This window comes from Phyllobates terribilis, unplaced genomic scaffold (assembly GCF_046119375.1).
Source record: "Phyllobates terribilis strain yellow unplaced genomic scaffold, ASM4611937v1 Scaffold_9__5_contigs__length_417890890, whole genome shotgun sequence".
NCBI lineage: Eukaryota > Metazoa > Chordata > Amphibia > Anura > Dendrobatidae > Phyllobates > Phyllobates terribilis.
Genome location: NW_027362769.1, coordinates 113,566,271 through 113,585,014, shown reverse-complemented (window position 1 = coordinate 113,585,014; position 18,744 = coordinate 113,566,271). Strand labels below are relative to the sequence as shown.

The 18,744-nt window shown below is 39.3% G+C and overlaps 1 protein-coding gene across 1 annotated transcript in view; it reads right to left on the bottom strand.

Moving 5' to 3' along the window:
• The window catches only part of SLC25A12 (solute carrier family 25 member 12), a 223,712-nt gene that overhangs the window by 60,710 nt on the left and 144,258 nt on the right, over positions 1–18,744 (bottom strand). The window contains exons 12-13 of the mRNA XM_073646949.1: positions 14,050–14,102; positions 4,134–4,214 (exon numbers count right to left, since the gene is read on the bottom strand). Coding sequence (XP_073503050.1) covers positions 4,134–4,214; positions 14,050–14,102 — 134 coding nt within the window. The remainder of the gene's footprint in view (positions 1–4,133; positions 4,215–14,049; positions 14,103–18,744) is intronic.

Below are 18,744 nucleotides of genomic sequence, written 5' to 3'. Positions count from 1 at the left end.
GCACAGTGACACCATCTGCAGCAAGTTGATGCTGCAGCTCTCTGGAGGTGGTCTGAGGATTGTCCTTGACTGATCTCACCATTCTTCTTCTCTGTCTTTCTGATGTTTTTCTTGGCCTGCCACTTCTGGCCTTAACAAGAACTGTCCCTGTGTTCTTCCATTTCCTTACTATGTTCCTCAAAGTGGAAACTGACAGGTTAAATCTCTGAGACAGCTTTTTGTATCCTTCCCCTGAACAACTATGTTGAATAATCTTTGTTTTCAGATCATTTGACAGTTGTTTTGAGGAGCCCATGATGCCACTCTTCAGAGGAGATTCAAACAGGAGAGCAACTTGCAAATGGCCACTTTAAGTAGCTTTTCTCATGATTGCATACACCTGGCTCTGAAGTTCAAAGCTCAATGAGGTTACAAAACCAAAAAAAGTGCTTTAGTAAGTCAGTAAAAAGTAGGTAGGAGTATTTAAAACAAGAAAATGATAAGGGTGCCCATACTTATGCACCTGTCAAATATTGTTTGAATGCAGATTGCACATTTTCTGTTAGTACAATAAACCTCATTTCAAGGCAGAAACATTACTGTGTCCAACAGTTATTACATATATCAAACTGAAATAGCTGTTGCAAAAACACCATTTTTTATAAAACATTAAGCTTAACATTAATAGGGGTGCCCAAACTTTTTCATATAACTGTATATTGAGGAAATAAGGAGACAATTGAGTGAAAGTGAGGTCTATGTCAAACTAGATAGAGATCCAAAATTTGAATTCCTGAATCTTTTGAAAATTATTTTGGGTGAAGCTTTGAAAAAGAACATAATTGATAAAGAGCTATATGATTTTTTATATGTAGACTATCCTACTACTCCCGTACTATATATGCTCCCTAAAATTCATAAGAATTTACCTAATCCCCCGGGGCGGCCCATAGTCTCCGGAATAGATTCACTGACTAATAAAATTGGAACTTATCTAGACAAAACATGGAATCCCTTGGCTAAAAATACAAAATCAGTTATACGTGACACTACTGATTTTTTAAAGAAATTACAGGAGATAGAATTGGAGGATGAGGTCATTTTGGCCTCATTCGACGTGGTCTCTCTTTATACCTCAATTGACAACATTAGGGGAATAGATGCGATTAAACGAAGATTGTTACTTACTGATCTTACAAGTAATAGCCAAGAATTTATTATTGAACTATTAGATTTAGTATTACATCATAACTATTTCTTATTCAGGGATGAATTTTTTCTCCTGAGGAGAGGAACTGCAATGGGGGCCAATATGGCCCCCGCTTACGCAAATCTGGTTATGGCCGCATTGGAGGAGGACCTCGTCTATGTATCCCACCACTTCAGACATATGGCGTGGTGGTGGTACATAGACGACGTCTTCCTCCTTTCGACGGGCAAACAGAAAGAATTGGAGGAATTTCATACATATTTAAATCAGGTGGACAGGACGATTAAATTTACACTAGTTTGTTCTAGCGAAGTAATTCAGTTTTTGGATGTTCTTATCATTCAAAAAAACAGGAAACTGACAACTTCTCTATTTACAAAACCAACAGATAAAAATGACATTTTAAGATTCAATAGTCATCATCCCAAACGAACTGTTAAATCATTGCCGTATAGTCAATACCTAAGGGTTAAGAGAATAGAAAGTAACGAGGATGGTTTATATAATAGTTTGAAGGAATTGACAAAAAAAATTGAAACAAGAGGTTACCCTAATAAGCTTCTGGCGGTACAAAGAGAAAAAGTTAACAGAGTAAACAGAGATACCTTATTAAAAACAAGTAATAAGAAAAAGAATGAAGGGAGAATACCCATGGTCTCAACTTTTGGGGAAGAAAGTGAACGAGTGGCTGATATAATTAGAAATCATTGGAAAATGTTAGGAAAATGTCTACCGAACGTACCAGAATTTAAAAATCCTCCGTTACTCTCATATAAAAGAAATAAAAACATTAGAGATGTACTAGTACATTAAGACATTGTTCCGTTTAGGACTAAGACCCAAACATACATAACGGGGAGAGAAAGGAAGGGATGTTATCCATGTCTCTCATGTGTTAACTGCTCACTCATGTTGTCCATCCAAAAACTCAGAAGAAATATTATATCAAGCACTATCTAACATGTGACTCTGATCATGTTATATACTTATTAGAATGTCCATGTCAGCTTTGGTATATTGGAGAAACTATATGTGAATTTAAAACCCGTATAAATAATCATAGACATTCAATTAGGAAAAGGAGGATGGATTTACCTGTATCGAAACATTTTGTGGAAGCAGGCCATACAGTAAATCAATTAAGAGCCAGAATCATAGATACTGTACCTATACAAACACGAGGGGGTGATAGAATAAAATTAGTGAGGAAAAGAGAACTTGAGTGGATACATAAATTAGAAACACTAAGGCCCAATGGGTTAAATGTTGAATTTAATATAGCCGGAATAACTTGAGAATTACGCTCTGACAAATTAGCAGTGTATGAAATATGGAGTATTTTTTATAAAATGCAGTAAAAATATATATATTTTAATTTATATTATTGGAATTTTAATCTTTGATTATTTGCAGATCTTTATGACATTGTGATGTGGAGATGACTCACCCTGCGACAATCGACATATTGAAAATGATTCCTTTAATAATTAATTGAATTCTATCTATTGAGAGTGACTAAACTGCCTATTATGTGAAAATAATGAAAAAACATTCAATCGGAGTAAAAAATGTTCCTATAGGTGGAGAGAGATTCTTTTCTAAAAAAGCAAATAGACCCAATATATCACCTCAAGATTGGGAAAGAGGTTGGGATCTAAAAGGTTCCACCTCTGACCCTTAATCTTCCTCCATGGACAGACTCAGAGATGGGAAAATCCATGGAAGGGTGATTGGGCTCGAGAAATATATAAAATATCTCTCAAAATACCTATTAATGGAACTTCATTATGGATACTAGTCTAACATATTGTAACTAATAAGGATCATTTCCTGAAGGAGGATATTATTGGTGGTATTATAGGAACAGAATATAACATAACAATAAGACTGATATACAAAGAAAAAACGAGTGTTTGGCCATAGGTTTTAAATATATATATCTAAACAATGGCAGGATTGAATGATAATTCCATGTATGGCAGTAGACCTTTTCAAAGATGGCGACCGCAGCATCGCTAATGCAATGCGCATGCCCAGTGACAGCATCATGTGGGCGGTTTACTAATGCTCCGGTCACGTGACGGAACTCAAGATGGATCATGGGAGACATGCGCAGTGCGGAGTGGAGGACGCCGAGAACAGCGGGGCAAACAGAAAACATGTAATATGTGAGACTGCTGAAGGGTGAGTCGTACCCCCATTTTAGGAGATGCACCTGACACTGTTTATTAGCAATTTAGTCACTTGGCACTTTATATAGAGAATGAATTGTTGAAATATAAAAATTTATTATATTAAATTTGACAAAAAGGATGTAAAACAAAGTGGAAAGTAATGAAAATATATTGTGCACTCATTTATTGTGAAAAAGACCTGTATATGTTAATGAATTGTAATGATGATAATCACAAATTGCACCTATAAATGTTTCACCATTTGCACTTGAACTCTGCTTGAGAAAGGTTCTGTGAACCGAAACGTCGCCATTTGGGCTCAATAAAGTCAATTTTTTCTAAGAATTGAATCTATCTGGAGTGCTGCCTCAATATATTTTTTCTATATACATACATGCATATACGTATATATATATATATATATATATATATATATGTATATATATATATATATATATATATATATATATATATATATATATATCTTATAGAAAGGCCTACAGAAGTTTTTTTCTCCATTTCTGAATGCATCTGTTACAGAGGGAGTCCCCCCCTTGGAGGCACCATGTGGCAACAAGAAAAGTGCCTATGGCTACCATGGCTCCATGTGCCACTCTATAGGGTCCATATGTGGGTAAATCAATAAATATGGGCTACAAATTTATAAAGGCCTTAACTTTTTTTTTTTTTCTGTAGCCTGAAGCAAAATAAATAAGATCAGACCATCAACATTTTCTTTCCCCAATTGCATCACTAAACAAGATACTCACACAGCCGCCAGCCAATATTTCAGCCATGAGCGGAATGGATCCATCTCGCTGAGTAAACTTGTCTCGAACAAAATCATTAACCTACATAAAGAAAGGGAAATTGTGACATAAGTAAACAAAATGATTACATTCGCTGAACATCTCCCGGGCTGCAGCGTCTTCCACCAGATTATTGGCAGCGCAGCTCTTTTATAAAACAGACATAACAATTTATAATGCTATCTATAAACAAGAGCCGCTACATGATGCAATCTGCCTTTCACACCGCCATAATGGGCTCCGCAGGCCTAGATTGTAGCCGAAGAACTGACAAAACACACGACTGCTTTCTTTTTTTTTACTTTTTATAACAAATGAAAGCCAATAAGGAGTGAATTTAGAGAAATAGGCAAAATTATAAACGGTGGGACACCAAACTTTGATAACATATGTCTCCTATTGTCAACTTCAGAGGGAGAGCAGAGCCGAAACTCAATTTTGTTATTACATGAAAAATGATCCACGACAAAAGAAATATATGGCGTTTTATTATAAGATGATACACAGATTTATATTGGAATTATTTCGACTTTTGAGGGATGATTTCATCTTTTCGGTGTCTTGCAAGTGTAAAGTACTGAAGATGAAAAGCTACTGACTGTTGAGAGCAGAATCTACATCGGCATTTTGACAGATTTAGTGATCGAGGTTGGATCTGTGCAAGCAACATGTGTTTAGTGGCAAAACAATTATTACTACAAGATGTACGGAGTATTAAATTCATGATCTGAAATTGATTTAAGCACAAGATACGTTAGGTGGCCTATGGGCTCCTACCGTGGATACACTGGTAAACAATTTTGGGAGGTCACAAAAGGATAAAACAAGTAATTCCAAAAGAATCGGAATTCTTTTAAAATGGTGTTCTCAAGTTTGAAAGTTATCCTCTAGGACAGGGATCCTCAAACTTTTTAAACAGGGGGCCAGTTCACTGTCCCTCAGACCATTGGAGGGCCGGAATATAATTTTTTAAAAAAAACTCTGAACAAATTCCAATGCACACTGCACATATCTTATTTTGAAGTAAAAAAACAATACAGGAACAAATACAATATTTAAAATGAAGAGCAAGTAAAGTTAACCGGTTCCCGACCGCCCACTGTAGATAAACGTCGACGCTTGCCGGGCTCTGTGCAGTGCCGACGTTTAAAAACGGTGGGTGGTCTCGCAGTGCTCAGGACCCCCAGGGTCCTGCAAGCACTGCGATTCCGGTGCAGAGCGTTAGCTCTGACAGGGTACATCATCGGGACCTGATTAGATCAGGTCCCAGTGATGTTAACCCTTTGCTGTCTTCTATATGCTGTGATCTATAGTGATCGCGGCATATAGGAGACAGCAGGAAGAGAGGGGGTCGTCTTACTTACCTCCGAAGACCTCCGTTTCGTTTGAGGACCTGGGGTTGCTATGGCAGCTGGAGGTCACATGACCGCCTCCAGCTCTGCCATATATGGTGTCCTTCCTGTCTGGCTTCAGCTTGTATGTAGCTGAAGTCAGACAGGAGACTCTGACTGAAACAGTCAGTGAAGATCTCATATAATGTAATATATGTGTATTACATTACATGAGATCAGTGATCAGAAAAATAAAAATTAATGTCCCATACAGGGACTAAGTAAAAATGTAAAAAAAAGGAAAAAAAAAGTTTTTAAACTATTAAAAAAAAAAATCACAAAATAAATAAAAATAAATAAAATATTAAACCAATAAATCCGTAAATTATTACAAAACCAAAAAAAGTACACATATTTGGTATCGCCGCGTCCGAAACAACCCGAGCTATAAAACTGTCACACTAATTAACTCCTTCTGTGCACACCGTAATAAAAATAAAAAACGGAGCAAAAAAATATGCTTTTTCATCATATCGCCAAACAAAAAGTGGAAAAAAATGTGATCAAAAAGCAGAATAGAAATAAAAATGGTACCACTGAAAACGTCATCTTGTTCCGCAAAAAAAGCCGCCATACAGCTCCATCAGCCAAAAAATAAAAAAGTTATAGCGCTCAGAATAAAGCAATGCAAAAAAAATATTTTTTTTTCTATAAAATTGTTTTATTGTGTAAAAGCACCAAAACATAAAAAAAATACAGTAAGTGTAGTATCGCTGTAAACGTACTGACCCGAAGAATAACGCTGCCTGATCACTTTTACCACACGCAGAACGGCATAAAAAAAAACTCAAAAAACAATTCCTGAAGTGTTTGTTTTTGTTAACTTTACCTCCCAAAAAACGGAATAGAAGGCGATCAAAAAATGTCACGTGCCCAAAAATGGTTCCAATAAAAATTTCAACTCGTCCCGCAAAAAACAAGCCGTCACATGACTCTATCGGCCGAAATATGGAAAAATTATAGCTCTCAAAATATGGTGATGCAAAAACTAGATTTTGCAAAAAAAGCGTATTTTAGTGTGTGACAGCTGTCAGTCATAAAAACCCGATATAAATCTGGTATCTCTGTAATCGCACCAACCCGAAGAATAAAGTAATCTAATCAGTTATATCACACTAGGAACGGCATAAAAAATAAATAAAACACATATTATTCACCTGCTACTGATTTGTTTATTATGTCTCCCAAAGATCCCAGTAAGGCTCTGCTCACATTTATCCTGTGCTCTGCGCTGAGCACTTACACCAGAGTTTCCGTGTAAATCTCTGAAATACGTGATTCAGCCAGAACCCATGATGGAAGATTCCCTGTAATGAGGCAGATATAGGCCACTGTGGATGCCGTCTAGCCTGGGATCCCACGGTGTCATTTGTTTTAGGCGTGCATAAAAGTGCGGTTGGCCACAGTTTTGTGCACTTCTGAAAAAAAAGGACACCACTAAACAGAGGCCAGACGGAGTCCAGAGTAACTCTGCTGCCTCCTTACAGTGAATGGATCCTGCAGGGGTTTCATCTGAATTACATCACTTGGAAAATTAGATGGAAACCCCGATGTAAGTGCTCAGCCTAGAGCGCCGGATAAATGTTACGTAAAATGTTCCCAATAAAAGCTTCAACTCAGTCCTCAAAAAAAGCTAGTCCCCACTCAGGTCCATCATCTGTTAAAAATATAAGGGACTTCCAAGTTACTGGTAGCAGAAAGGCTCTGGAAAAGCAAAATGGTCCTTGCCCCCCAAAAGAAATTCAGAAAATTTTGTGCTCCCAAATCCAAATGCCTATTCTACAATAATTTGTTCTCCAATTGTCAAATAGCGCTCCTTCCCCCTCAAATCTCACCGTATGGCTAAGTGGTACGATACAGCCACATATGGGGTATTGACACTTTTAGAAGAAATTGTGTGACACATTTCGGCACCATTTTTACCCATTGCCCTGTGTGAAAATGTAAAATCTGAGGGTAAAACATTTTTTTGTGGTAAAAATATAATTATGCTTTTTTCACTGCCCAATGGTATAAATTTAAAAATTAAAAAATGCTCACTACTTCCCTAGATGAATTCCTTGAGAGGTGTAGTTTACAAAATGGGGTCACTTGTGGGGGTTTCTGCTGTTTTGGCATGTCAGCGACTCTTCAAATGTGACATGGTGTCTGCTGCCTATCCCAGCCAACATAGCGCTTCTTTCTCTTCCGAACCCTGCCGTACACCAAAGCAGTGGTTTTCCCCCACATATGGGGTATCGGCGTACTCAGGAGAAATTGTACAACAAATTTCATGGTGCAATTTATCCTGTTACCCTTATGATAATGCAAAATTAGGGAATGAAAAACATTTTTTGAGGGAAAAATGTGAAAATTTTATTTTTACGGCTCAATATTATAAACTTCTGTGAAGCAGCTGGGGGTGCAAGGTGCTCACCACACATCTAGATAAGTTCCCTAAGGGGTCTAGTTTCCAAAATGGTGGCACTTGTGAGGGGTTTCCGCTGTTTAGGCACATTAGGGGCTCCCCAAATGCAACATGGCGTCCGCTAATTATTCAAACAAATTTTACATTCAAAAAGTCAAATGGCGCTCCTTCCCTTTCAAACCCTGCCATGTGCCCAAACAGTAATTTGCCTCCACATATGGGGTATTGGCGTGTTCAGGAGAAATTGCACAACAAATTTCATGGTGCAATTTATCCTGTTACCCTTATGATAATACAAAATTAGAGAATGAAAAACATTTTTTGAGGGAAAAATGTGAAAATTTTATTTTTACGGCTCAATATTATAAACTTCTGTGAAGCAGCTGGGGGTGCAAGGTGCTCACCACACATCTAGATAAGTTCCCTAAGGGGTCTAGTTTCCAAAATGGTGGCACTTGTGGGGGGTTTCCACTGTTTAGGCACATTAGGGGCTCCCCAAATGTGACATGGTGTCCGCTAATTATTCAAACAAATTTTACATTAAAAAAGTCAAATGGCGCTCCTTCCCTTTCAAACCCTGCCATGTGCCCAAACAGTAATTTGCCTCCACATATGGGGCATCAGCGTGTTCAGGAGAAATTGCATAACAAATTTCATGGTGCAATTTATCCTATTACCCTTATGATAATGCAAAATTAAGGGATGAAAAACGGTTTTGTGGGAAAAATGTGAAAATTTTATTTTTACAGCTCAATATTATAAACTTCTGTGAAGCACCTTGGGGTTCAAGGTGCTCACCACACATCTATATAAGTTCCCTAAGGGGTCTAGTTTCCAAAATGGTGTCACTTGTGGGGGGTTTCCACTGTTAAGGCACATCAGGAGCTCTCCAAACGCAACATGGCGTCCGCTAATTATTCAGACAAATTTTACATTCAAAAAGTCTAATGGCGCTCCTTCCCTTCCGAACCCTGCAGTGCGCCCAAACAGTGGTTTTCCCTCACATATGGGGTATCAGCACGCTCAAGAGAAATTGTACAAAAAAATTTGGGGTCCATTTTTTCATGTTACCCCTGTGAAAATAAAAAAATTGGGTCTAAAGTAACATTTTTGTGAAAAAAGTTAAATGTTAATTTTTTTCTTCCACATTCCAAAAATTCCTGTGAAGCACCTGAAGGGTTAATAAAGTTCTTGAATGTGGTTTTGAGCACCTTGAGGGGTGCAGTTTTTAGAATGGTGTCACTTTTGGGTATTTTCTGTCATAAAGACCCCTCAAAGTGACTTCAAATATGATGTGGTCCCTAAAAAAATGTTTTTGTAAAGTTTGTTGGAAAAATGAGAAATCGCTGGTCAACTTTTAACACTTATAGCTCCCGAACAAAAAAAAATTTGGGTTCCAAAATTGTGCTGATGTAAAGTAGACATGTGGGAAATGTTATTTATTAACTATTTTGTGTGACATATCTCTCTGATTTAAGGGCATGAAAATTCAAAATTTGAAAATTGCAAAATTTTCGCCAAATTTCCGATTTTTTCACAAATAAACGCAAGTGATATCGAAGAAATTTTACCACTATCATGAAGTACAATATGTCACGAAAAAACAATCTCAGAATCAGGGGAATACGTTGAAGCGTTCCAGGGTAATTACTTCATAAACTGGCATTGGTCAGAATTGAAAAAATTGGCCCGGTCACGAAGGCAAAAACAGGCTCTGGCGCGAAGTGGTTAAATCAACCGGTATTTCAATAGGCAGCATAGGTCCCCAATAGGCAGGTAAATGTCCCCAATAGGCAGGTAAATGTCCCCAATAGGCAGCATAGGTCCCAAATAGGCAGGTAAATGTCCCCAATAGGCAGCATAGGTCCTCAATGGGGAGGTAAATGTCCCCAATAGGCAGCATAGGTCCTCAATGGGCAGGTAAATGTCCCCAATAGGCAGCATAGGTCATCAATAGGCAGGCTGTTTCCCCCTTATAATGCCCTATGCAGGCTGTTCCCCCCTTATAATGCCCCATGCAGGCTGTTCCCCCCTTATAATGCGCCATGCAGGATGTCACCCCCCATATAATGCCCCATGCAGGATGTCACTTTCTCCCACCATATAATGCCCCATGCAAGATATCACTCCCCTGTCTTTATAATGCCCCATGCAGGATGTCACCCCCCCATATAATGCCCCATGCAGGATATCACTCCCCTGTCTTTATAATGCCCCATTCAGGATGTCACCCCCCATATAATGCCCCATGATGGATGTCACCCCCCATATAATGCCCCATGATGGATGTCACCCCCCATATAATGCCCCATTCTGGATGTCACCCCCCCCATATAATGCCCCATGCGGGATATCACTTCCCTGTCGTTATAATGCCCCATTCAGGATGTCACCCCCCCATATAATGCCCAATGCAGTATATAACAGCATATAACTCCCCTGTCGTTATAATGCACCATGCAGGATATCACTCCCCTCTCTTTATAATGCCCCATGCAGTATTTCACTCCCCCATATAATGCCCCATGCAGGATGTCACCCCCCCATATTATGCCCCATGCAGGATGTCACCCCTAATATTATGCCTCATGCCTCGGTAAGGTGCCCCAGCGAGGTAGTCGTGGGCGAGCTGTAGCCCCCTCTCGCTCTGGCACCCTACAGACAATATGTGTCCTCCCTCTGAAGTGTGGCTGTGTATGTGGTGCTCTTCATTTACTTCAAGCCATCCGATCGCGGCTGTCTCCAGGCATTTCTCTTCTGGGACCAGGGCAGCAATAAATTCAGAGGACACGAGGTTCTTAACCAGAACTTGAACTTTACTTGGGGAAGAGGAATATATACAATATTTACAGGCAGATATAATGGATAAGGCCCGACAGGTTATCATCTCTCTCACAGGCGCTGGCAACATCTTCAGCCCTGGTTCCCTCTTTGAGTGAAGCATCTCTGTGACTGTTTCTCTAGCCCAAGAGACTCTTCTGTAATACTAACAGTGATCTGGATCCAATCTCTCCCCCACGTCTTAGCCTGGAGTCCTATTTATCTTCTTCTGCTTCCTGCAGACTAGAAGTGCCCCGGGTCCTCAACACTTCCTTTGAGTTTCTCCGGCCGGCTAACAGGACTCTTGCTCTTGCGTAGGGAGACTTTTGCACTATTGATCCCACTGTCTGAGGGTATGGAGCTCCCGTCTACCCTAGCAGCCACATATATTCAGGCTGCCCGTAATGGTCACTGTCCTATCTATAACTGCCCTCTGGACACTAAAACAGAGGCTTTTTGCTAATGTGCCCACCCTCTGTGAGCTGTCATCACAGAACTTTAACCCATCACTGTCTATAACACTGCTAGCAGACTCAACCTGACATCTGCACCCAGGACAGTGGCATCTTGTGGCTGATTACAGGTACTGCAGCCCACAAGGAACTATGCCAGAGCTAACCCCTTAGCTTGGCCTACCACAGTTCAGAGAGGATTAATTAAGGGAACACTTTCCTCAACTACTTCAGTGCCTAGGGAAGGCTACGTCCTTCCCCACTATTACACCTCCATACATAAAAAAAAAAAAAAAATACTCACCTCACTTCTCACCTGCTGCCGCTGCTCGGGTCCGGACTCCAGCGTCGCCGGCGTCTTCCCACTCCGCGCTGCCTGTGACGGCTCAGGGGAGGGCGTGGTGGAAAGACGTCACCGCACTCTCTGACCTGAGACATCACAGGGAGCGCACAGCAGGAAGACAGCGGATCTGCAGAGGCACGGGGAGAGGTAAGTATCCGGCTGCCGGGGCCCTGAGCAAGCCGGAGGGAGTGGGCGCTGACACCGCTCTCCTCCGCCCAAAGCCCGGCAGGCCGGATAAAAATCCTCCCGCGGGCCGTAGTTTGAGGGCTCCTGCTCTAGGATAACGTCTTGATCTCTGGGGGTTCGACCACTAGGGCCACCAGCGATCTTAAGAACTGGAGCTCTGATAAGCCCCACTATTAATAGGGCTGCCAGAGATAGTCGAGCCAGCCCTGAGCTGGTCTTCACACTCTCATAAGATTGCCGATTTGGCAAACCGGTGGAGAAGCAGAATGAGTATCCAGTTTTCTTGCTACATTGCTGGGTTCTATTGTACCTGTGTCTTTATGGCACAAATACAACTGAAAATGTTACCGGTGCTGCCAGGTGCAAACAACCTCCACGTGGCTCCCTACACTAGCGCCTTCCCAATGAAGGATGCCGCTTGCATTGTTGGTGTGGAAGGAAGAGAAGGCTGGTGAGCGGTCACACTTGCTGGAGAAGACTAAGAAGAGGAACAGGTGCATCTCACAAAATTAGAATATCATCAAAAAGTTAATTTATTTCAGTTCTTCAATACAAAAAGTGAAACTCATATTATATAGTCATTACAAACAGAGTGATCTATTTCAAGTGGTTATTTCTGTTAATGTTGATGATTATGGCTTACAGCCAATGAAAACACAAAAGTCATTATCTCAGTAAATTACAATAATTAATAAAAAAACATCTGCAAAGGCTTCCTACGTGTTTAAAAAGGTCCCTTAGTCTGTTTCAGTAGGCTCCACAATCATGGGGAAGACTGCTGACTTGACAGATGTCCAGAAGGCAGTCATTGACACACTCCACATTTGGATATCAAGGTTCCAGAGTCGGGAGGAAGAGTGGAGAGGCCACAATCCAAGCTGCTTGAGGTCTAGTGTGAAGTTTCCACAATCAGTGATGGTTTGGGGAGCCATGTCATCTGCTGGTGTAGGTCCACGGTGTTTTATCAAGACCAAAGTCAGCGCAGCCGTCTACCAGGAAATTTTAGAGCACTTCATGCTTCCCTCTGCAGACAAGCTTTTTGGAGATGGAAATATCATTCTCCAGCAGGACTTGGCACCTGTCCACACTGCCAAAAGTACCAATAGCTGGTTTACACACAACAGTATCACTGTGCTTGATTGGCCAGCCAACTCGCCTGACCTTAACCCCATAGAGAATCTATTATAGAGAATCTATGGGGTATTGTCAAGAGGAAGATGAGAGACCCCAGACCTAACAATGCAGACGAGCTGAAGGCTGCTATCAAAGCAACCTGGGCTTCCATAACAAGTATTGAGTGCATTTACTGAACATACATTTTTCAAGCTGTTGTTATAAAGTATTCTAATTTACTGAGATAATGATAATCATCACCATTAACAGAAATAAACACTTGAAATAGATCACTCTGCTTGTAATGACTATATAATATATGAGTTTCACTCTTTGTATTGAACAACTGAAATAAATTAACTTTTTGATGATATTGTAATTTTGTGAGATGCACCTGTAAGTGTTTATTACTGCTTTGCTGCTGGGAGTACTGTTACCATGTGTGGTGACACAGAAGGGGTGCTATTACCATTTGTGAGCAAAGTGAAGGGGCATTATTACCATGTGAGATCTCATAGGGGGCACTATTACCATGTTTGAGCTTGAGGAAATCCTACCCCTGGACACCTTCAAGCCAAACATTTACTTCTTCTTGTTCCTATCTAGATAGATACTACAATCATCTTCAAGCTGTGCATAGATATTAGGCCGTTTTCATGCTTTCAAGATTCACTGTTGGAGTAGGGACCGAGATGTCTGTACCAACCGGGGGTCTCTTGACATCAACTCAACAGTCTCATAGTCCTATATAAGAGTGCTAAGTTCAAGTCAGGATACCTGAGGGGACTCGGGACATTGCGGACCATACCACGACAATGAATGCCTGAACATTGGCCAGACTCACAGTTAATGACCGCCTGGCCGTCCAATGTTCGAGACAGTGTCCTGATACACCTTCACTGAAAGCAGTCAAGAGAAACTAGGATTTTAATATGCCCGATCCTTTGTTCTCAAGGGAGACAAGCCAGTTTACTACCCTCTCCCCATTAAAAATGGCAGACCGCATATATGTATGTATATATATGTATGTATGTATGTATGTATGTATATATATATATGTATATATATATATATATATATATATATATATATATAAATAGGGCAAGTGTGGGATCACGAGAAATAGCTGTTCTCAATCACTCTATTATCAATTTCAATCACTTACTGTCAATTTAATAGCCTTTTCAGGTGCCACTCCTACAAGCTGTGGTAGCAGACCTGTATAAAAAAACAGAAGATAAACCATTTTAAAATTATACAGGTTTACTGTATACGTTCATCACCAACATCCAAAATCCCATATTTATTTCAGGTTTACAGGACAGACCTGTCACGTATGTACTGCACAGTAATTGTATGTTCTGGTGTATGTTTGATAGTGTGTAACACTGTGCCACCCTTTGTGCCACCTTCAAGAGGGTTTGACATTTCTGCCAGCCAGAAAATGGTTATTTGTAATAACGCTATTGACCCCCATCCAAAAAAAAATCACCAATGGCCTGACTGACTGTCTGATCTTTATTGAAGGGACTGTCTTGTTAAAGGAGTTGTTGCGGTGCCGCTCACTTCCGCATTAGTGTTTTATGTTACTTTGGATTTATGTTTTCCTTTTACCTATAAAGAATCAAATATGTCACCGCTAATAATGATTTTGTTTGTGCTGGCAGTGAGAGGCAATTAATCCAATCAAATAATGGTTTCATGCTGTCTTCTCATAAAATGCAAATATTCCCATTCATAGAATATTATAGGCATTGCTCCCCAATAAAAAGAAAACACAATTAAGTACAGAAAAGATTTATTCAAACAGCAAGAAATGTGTTTCTCAATGATGTAAGCAGCAAAAAGCAACAACACTCCATGGATTAATTAACCTGAAGAATATTCAATCATTGCCCAATAATATTTAGTCATTTTAGTTTTAGAAGGCAGAAACTGGGAAAATTGTACGCTTTTTTCAAATCACTTAACAATGCACAAATCATTAATAGTATTGATAAAATAATTTTCTTAATAAAGAGGCAACAAATTCCCTAATGTAAAAGGAGCTATCACATACAGAGAGAGGAATTTTCCAATGGAACACAAATAGTAAAATTCATTCGGAGCTACTGGTTCTTGAATCTACATGCCAGAACTACAGTACAGACCAAAAGTTTGGACACATCTTCTCATTTAAAGCTTTTTCTGTATTTTCATGACTATGAAAATTGTACATTCACACTGAAGTCATCAAAACTATGAATTAACACATGTGGAATTATATATTCAACAAAAAAGTGTGAAACAACTGAATATATGTCTTATATTATAAGTTCTTCAAAGTAGCCACCTTTTGCTTTGATGACTGCTTTGCACACTCTTGGCATTCTCTTGATGAGCTTCAAGAGGTAGTCACCGGAAATGGTTTTCACTTCACAGGTGTGCCCTGTCAGGTTTAATAAGTGGGATTTCTTGTCTTATAAATGGGGTTGGGACCATCAGTTGTGTTGTGCAGAAGTCTAGTGGATACACAGCTGATAGTCCTACTGAATAGACTGTTAGAATTTGTATTATGGCAAGAAAAAAGCAGCTAAGTAAAGAAAAACGAGTGGCCATAATTGTTTTAAGAAATGAAAGTCAGTCAGTCAGAAAAATTGAGAAAACTTTGAAAGTGTCCCCAAGTGCAGTTGCAAAAACCATCAAGAGCTACAAAGAAACTGGCTCACATGAGGACCGCCCCAGGAAAGGAAGACCAAGAGTCACCTCTGCTTCTGAGGATAAGTTTATCCGAGTCACCAGCCTCAGAAATCGCAGGTTAACAGTAGCTCAGATTAGAGACCAGGTCAATGCCACACAGAGTTCTAGCAGCAGACACATCTCTACAACAACTGTTAAGAGGAGACTTTGTGCAGCAGGCCTTTATGGTAAAATAGCTGCTAGGAAACCACTGCTAAGGACAGGCAACAAGCAGAAGAGACTTGTTTGGGCTAAAGAACACAAGAAATGGACATTAGACCAGTGGAAATCTGTGCTTTGGTCTGATGAGTCCAAATCTGAGATCTTTGGTTCCAACCACCGTGTCTTTGTGCGACGCAGAAAAGGTGAACGGATGGACTCTACATGCCTGGTTCCCACCGTGAAGCATGGAGGAGGAGGTGTGATGGTGTGGGGGTGCTTTGCTGGTGACACTGTTGGGGATTTATTCAAAATTGAAGGCATACTGAACCAGCATGGCTACCACAGCATCTTGCAGCGGCATGCTATTCCATCCGGTTTGTGTTTAGTTGGACCATTTATTTTTCAACAGGACAATGACCCCAAACACACCTCCAGGCTGTGTAAGGGCTATTTGACCAAGAAGGAGAGTGATGGGGTGCTGCGCCAGATGACGTGGCCTCCACAGTCACCAGACCTGAACCCAATAGAGATGGTTTGGGGTGAGCTGGACCGTAGAGTGAAGGCAAAAGGGCCAACAAGTGCTAAGCATCTCTGGGAACTCCTTCAAGATTGTTGGAAGACTATTTCCGGTGACTACCTCTTGAAGCTCATCAAGAGAATGGCAAGAGTGTGCAAAGCAGTCATCAAAGCAAAAGGTGGCTATTTTGAAGAACCTAGAATATAAGACATATTTTCAGTTGTTTCACACTTTTTTGTTAAGTATATAATTCCACATGTGTTAATTCATAGTTTTGATGCCTTCAGTGTGAATGTACAATTTTCATAGTCATGAAAATACAGAAAAATCTTTAAACGAGAAGGTGTGTCCAAACTTTTGGTCTGTACTGTACTTCCAATTAACCCCTACTTTACACCCTCTTTTTGCTGGTGTACTGCTATATTCTGACCGTAGTCACCCTACTGTCCCATGGGCTCCATTAGTTCTTTCTACGTCCTAACACTAATAATTTTCCCCTAATTTTTTTTTAAATTAAAACAATCTATCGCCCCATTTTCTTAAAAGGGCATGGCAATAAAGGAGTTATCCATTTTGGGCGCAATATTTTTTTGTCAAAAAGTTTTTTATGAAAACAAATTGCAAAAATAATTTTTAGACTCAATTACATGCATTGTAATGAGTCTAAAAATTATTTTTACAATTTGTTTCCATAATTTTTTTTTTCCTCATTTGAATCTATAGCCTCTGTGAATGAGCTAACAGTATCTATCGGTTAGTCAGCCCGCTATGATGGCCTGTCAGGGAGTTTGTAACGCTTTTATTTTTTTTTATTTTTTTTTTCTCTCCTCTCAGCTGATTTATAACCACAGACCACATCAAAATTGATGCCCGTAGCCAGTAAAAGCCAAACAGTGCAAAATATTTAATAAAATCCATTGAAATTGAAAAAAAAATTTTTTAGCTCCAAATAAATACATTTAGGTAACAAAAACTATTCTCAAAGGTGGACAACCCCTTTAACGCATGTAGATGTCTAAAGCAACTTTTATACAGGCCATGACTGACACAACGCATGTACACAGGAACGATCGCTCCCAATCACTGCCTGGGTGAACAGATGTAAAATGCTTGTTCAATAATTATTAAATATTATTATTATTAAAAAAATATTATTATTTATTAAAACATTTTCACATTATATTCTATTTCTATGCAGGATAGTCTGATCTTTTGGTTTATCAGATGCTTTATTAAAAGCAATTTTATTCTACTATACTAGCATATTGTTAACGAAAGGGGTGTAAAATATTAAATATATTTGTAAAGGTAAATTACCGCCAATTGTACATTATTATACAGGATTATAAATTACTCTGTGATGCTTATATTATAATGAAGATAAATGATGATTATTTCAAGAACATATGGCGGCACAAACTTTTAGGAGAAAGAAAAAAAAACAAAATGAAAACTTGAAAAATAGGAGTAAGAATAAACTACTCTGGGACCCAACCAATTTCATAGCATGTGTGTTCTAACCTCAGTCTCAACCCCATTGCAGATGTTTGCTAAACTGACGTCGTACCACATGGAGAGCAGCTATTCTCCGTCCACAGAGATCCCCTGATTGCTGGTTGTCTTTAAAGATGCAATTTAAAGTGACAATTAAATAGAAGAGCGTTCTCTGTACAGCACAGCGATTGGCTGGTGATACATTATAGCGCAATAAATAACAGATTATATGCAAGAAATAAAAGTGTTAACGCAAAGATATCCAACATGCTGTTGATTATTTATCTATTATGTATAATATTGTGTATTCTATGTAAAATAATCTAGAGTGTTATCCAGGCGTTGCTCTACCAGGGTCTTAATACATGGTCAAGACAGGTATGTTGGCTCCCACTGCCAGGCACTCAGGACGCCCAGCCCTATACAAAACTATTGGTCCAAAATACATACAATCAGGGCAAAACCAAGAAAACTTTAGACGAGATGTTCACACCAAGTACAGATTTATGCACTACCAAATTAGCCAAAGGGTAAAATAACCCTAGTTAAGGGATGTATTAAAACGTGACTTTTATTTATATTCTTAAAAGGTGGTAAAGAAGTGAATTAAAACTACACTAGTTTGTCTGTGTACTCACTAAATTATTCACTCTCTAGACACTATAGAGTCCATCTGATATTACTAAATCGTTAATCTGTCTCATTGACTGCAGTCCATAGATATATCAGACTTATTACTGGGGAACACAAAATATATACAGTACAGACCAAAAGTTTGGACACACCTTCTCATTTAAAGATTTTTCTGTATTTTCATGACTTTGAAAATTGTACATTCACACTGAAGGCATCAAAACTATGAATTAACACATGTGGAATTATGTACTTAACAAAAAAGTGTGAAACAACTGAAATATGTCTTATATTCTAGGTTCTTCAAAATAGCCTCCTTTTGCTTTGATGACTGCT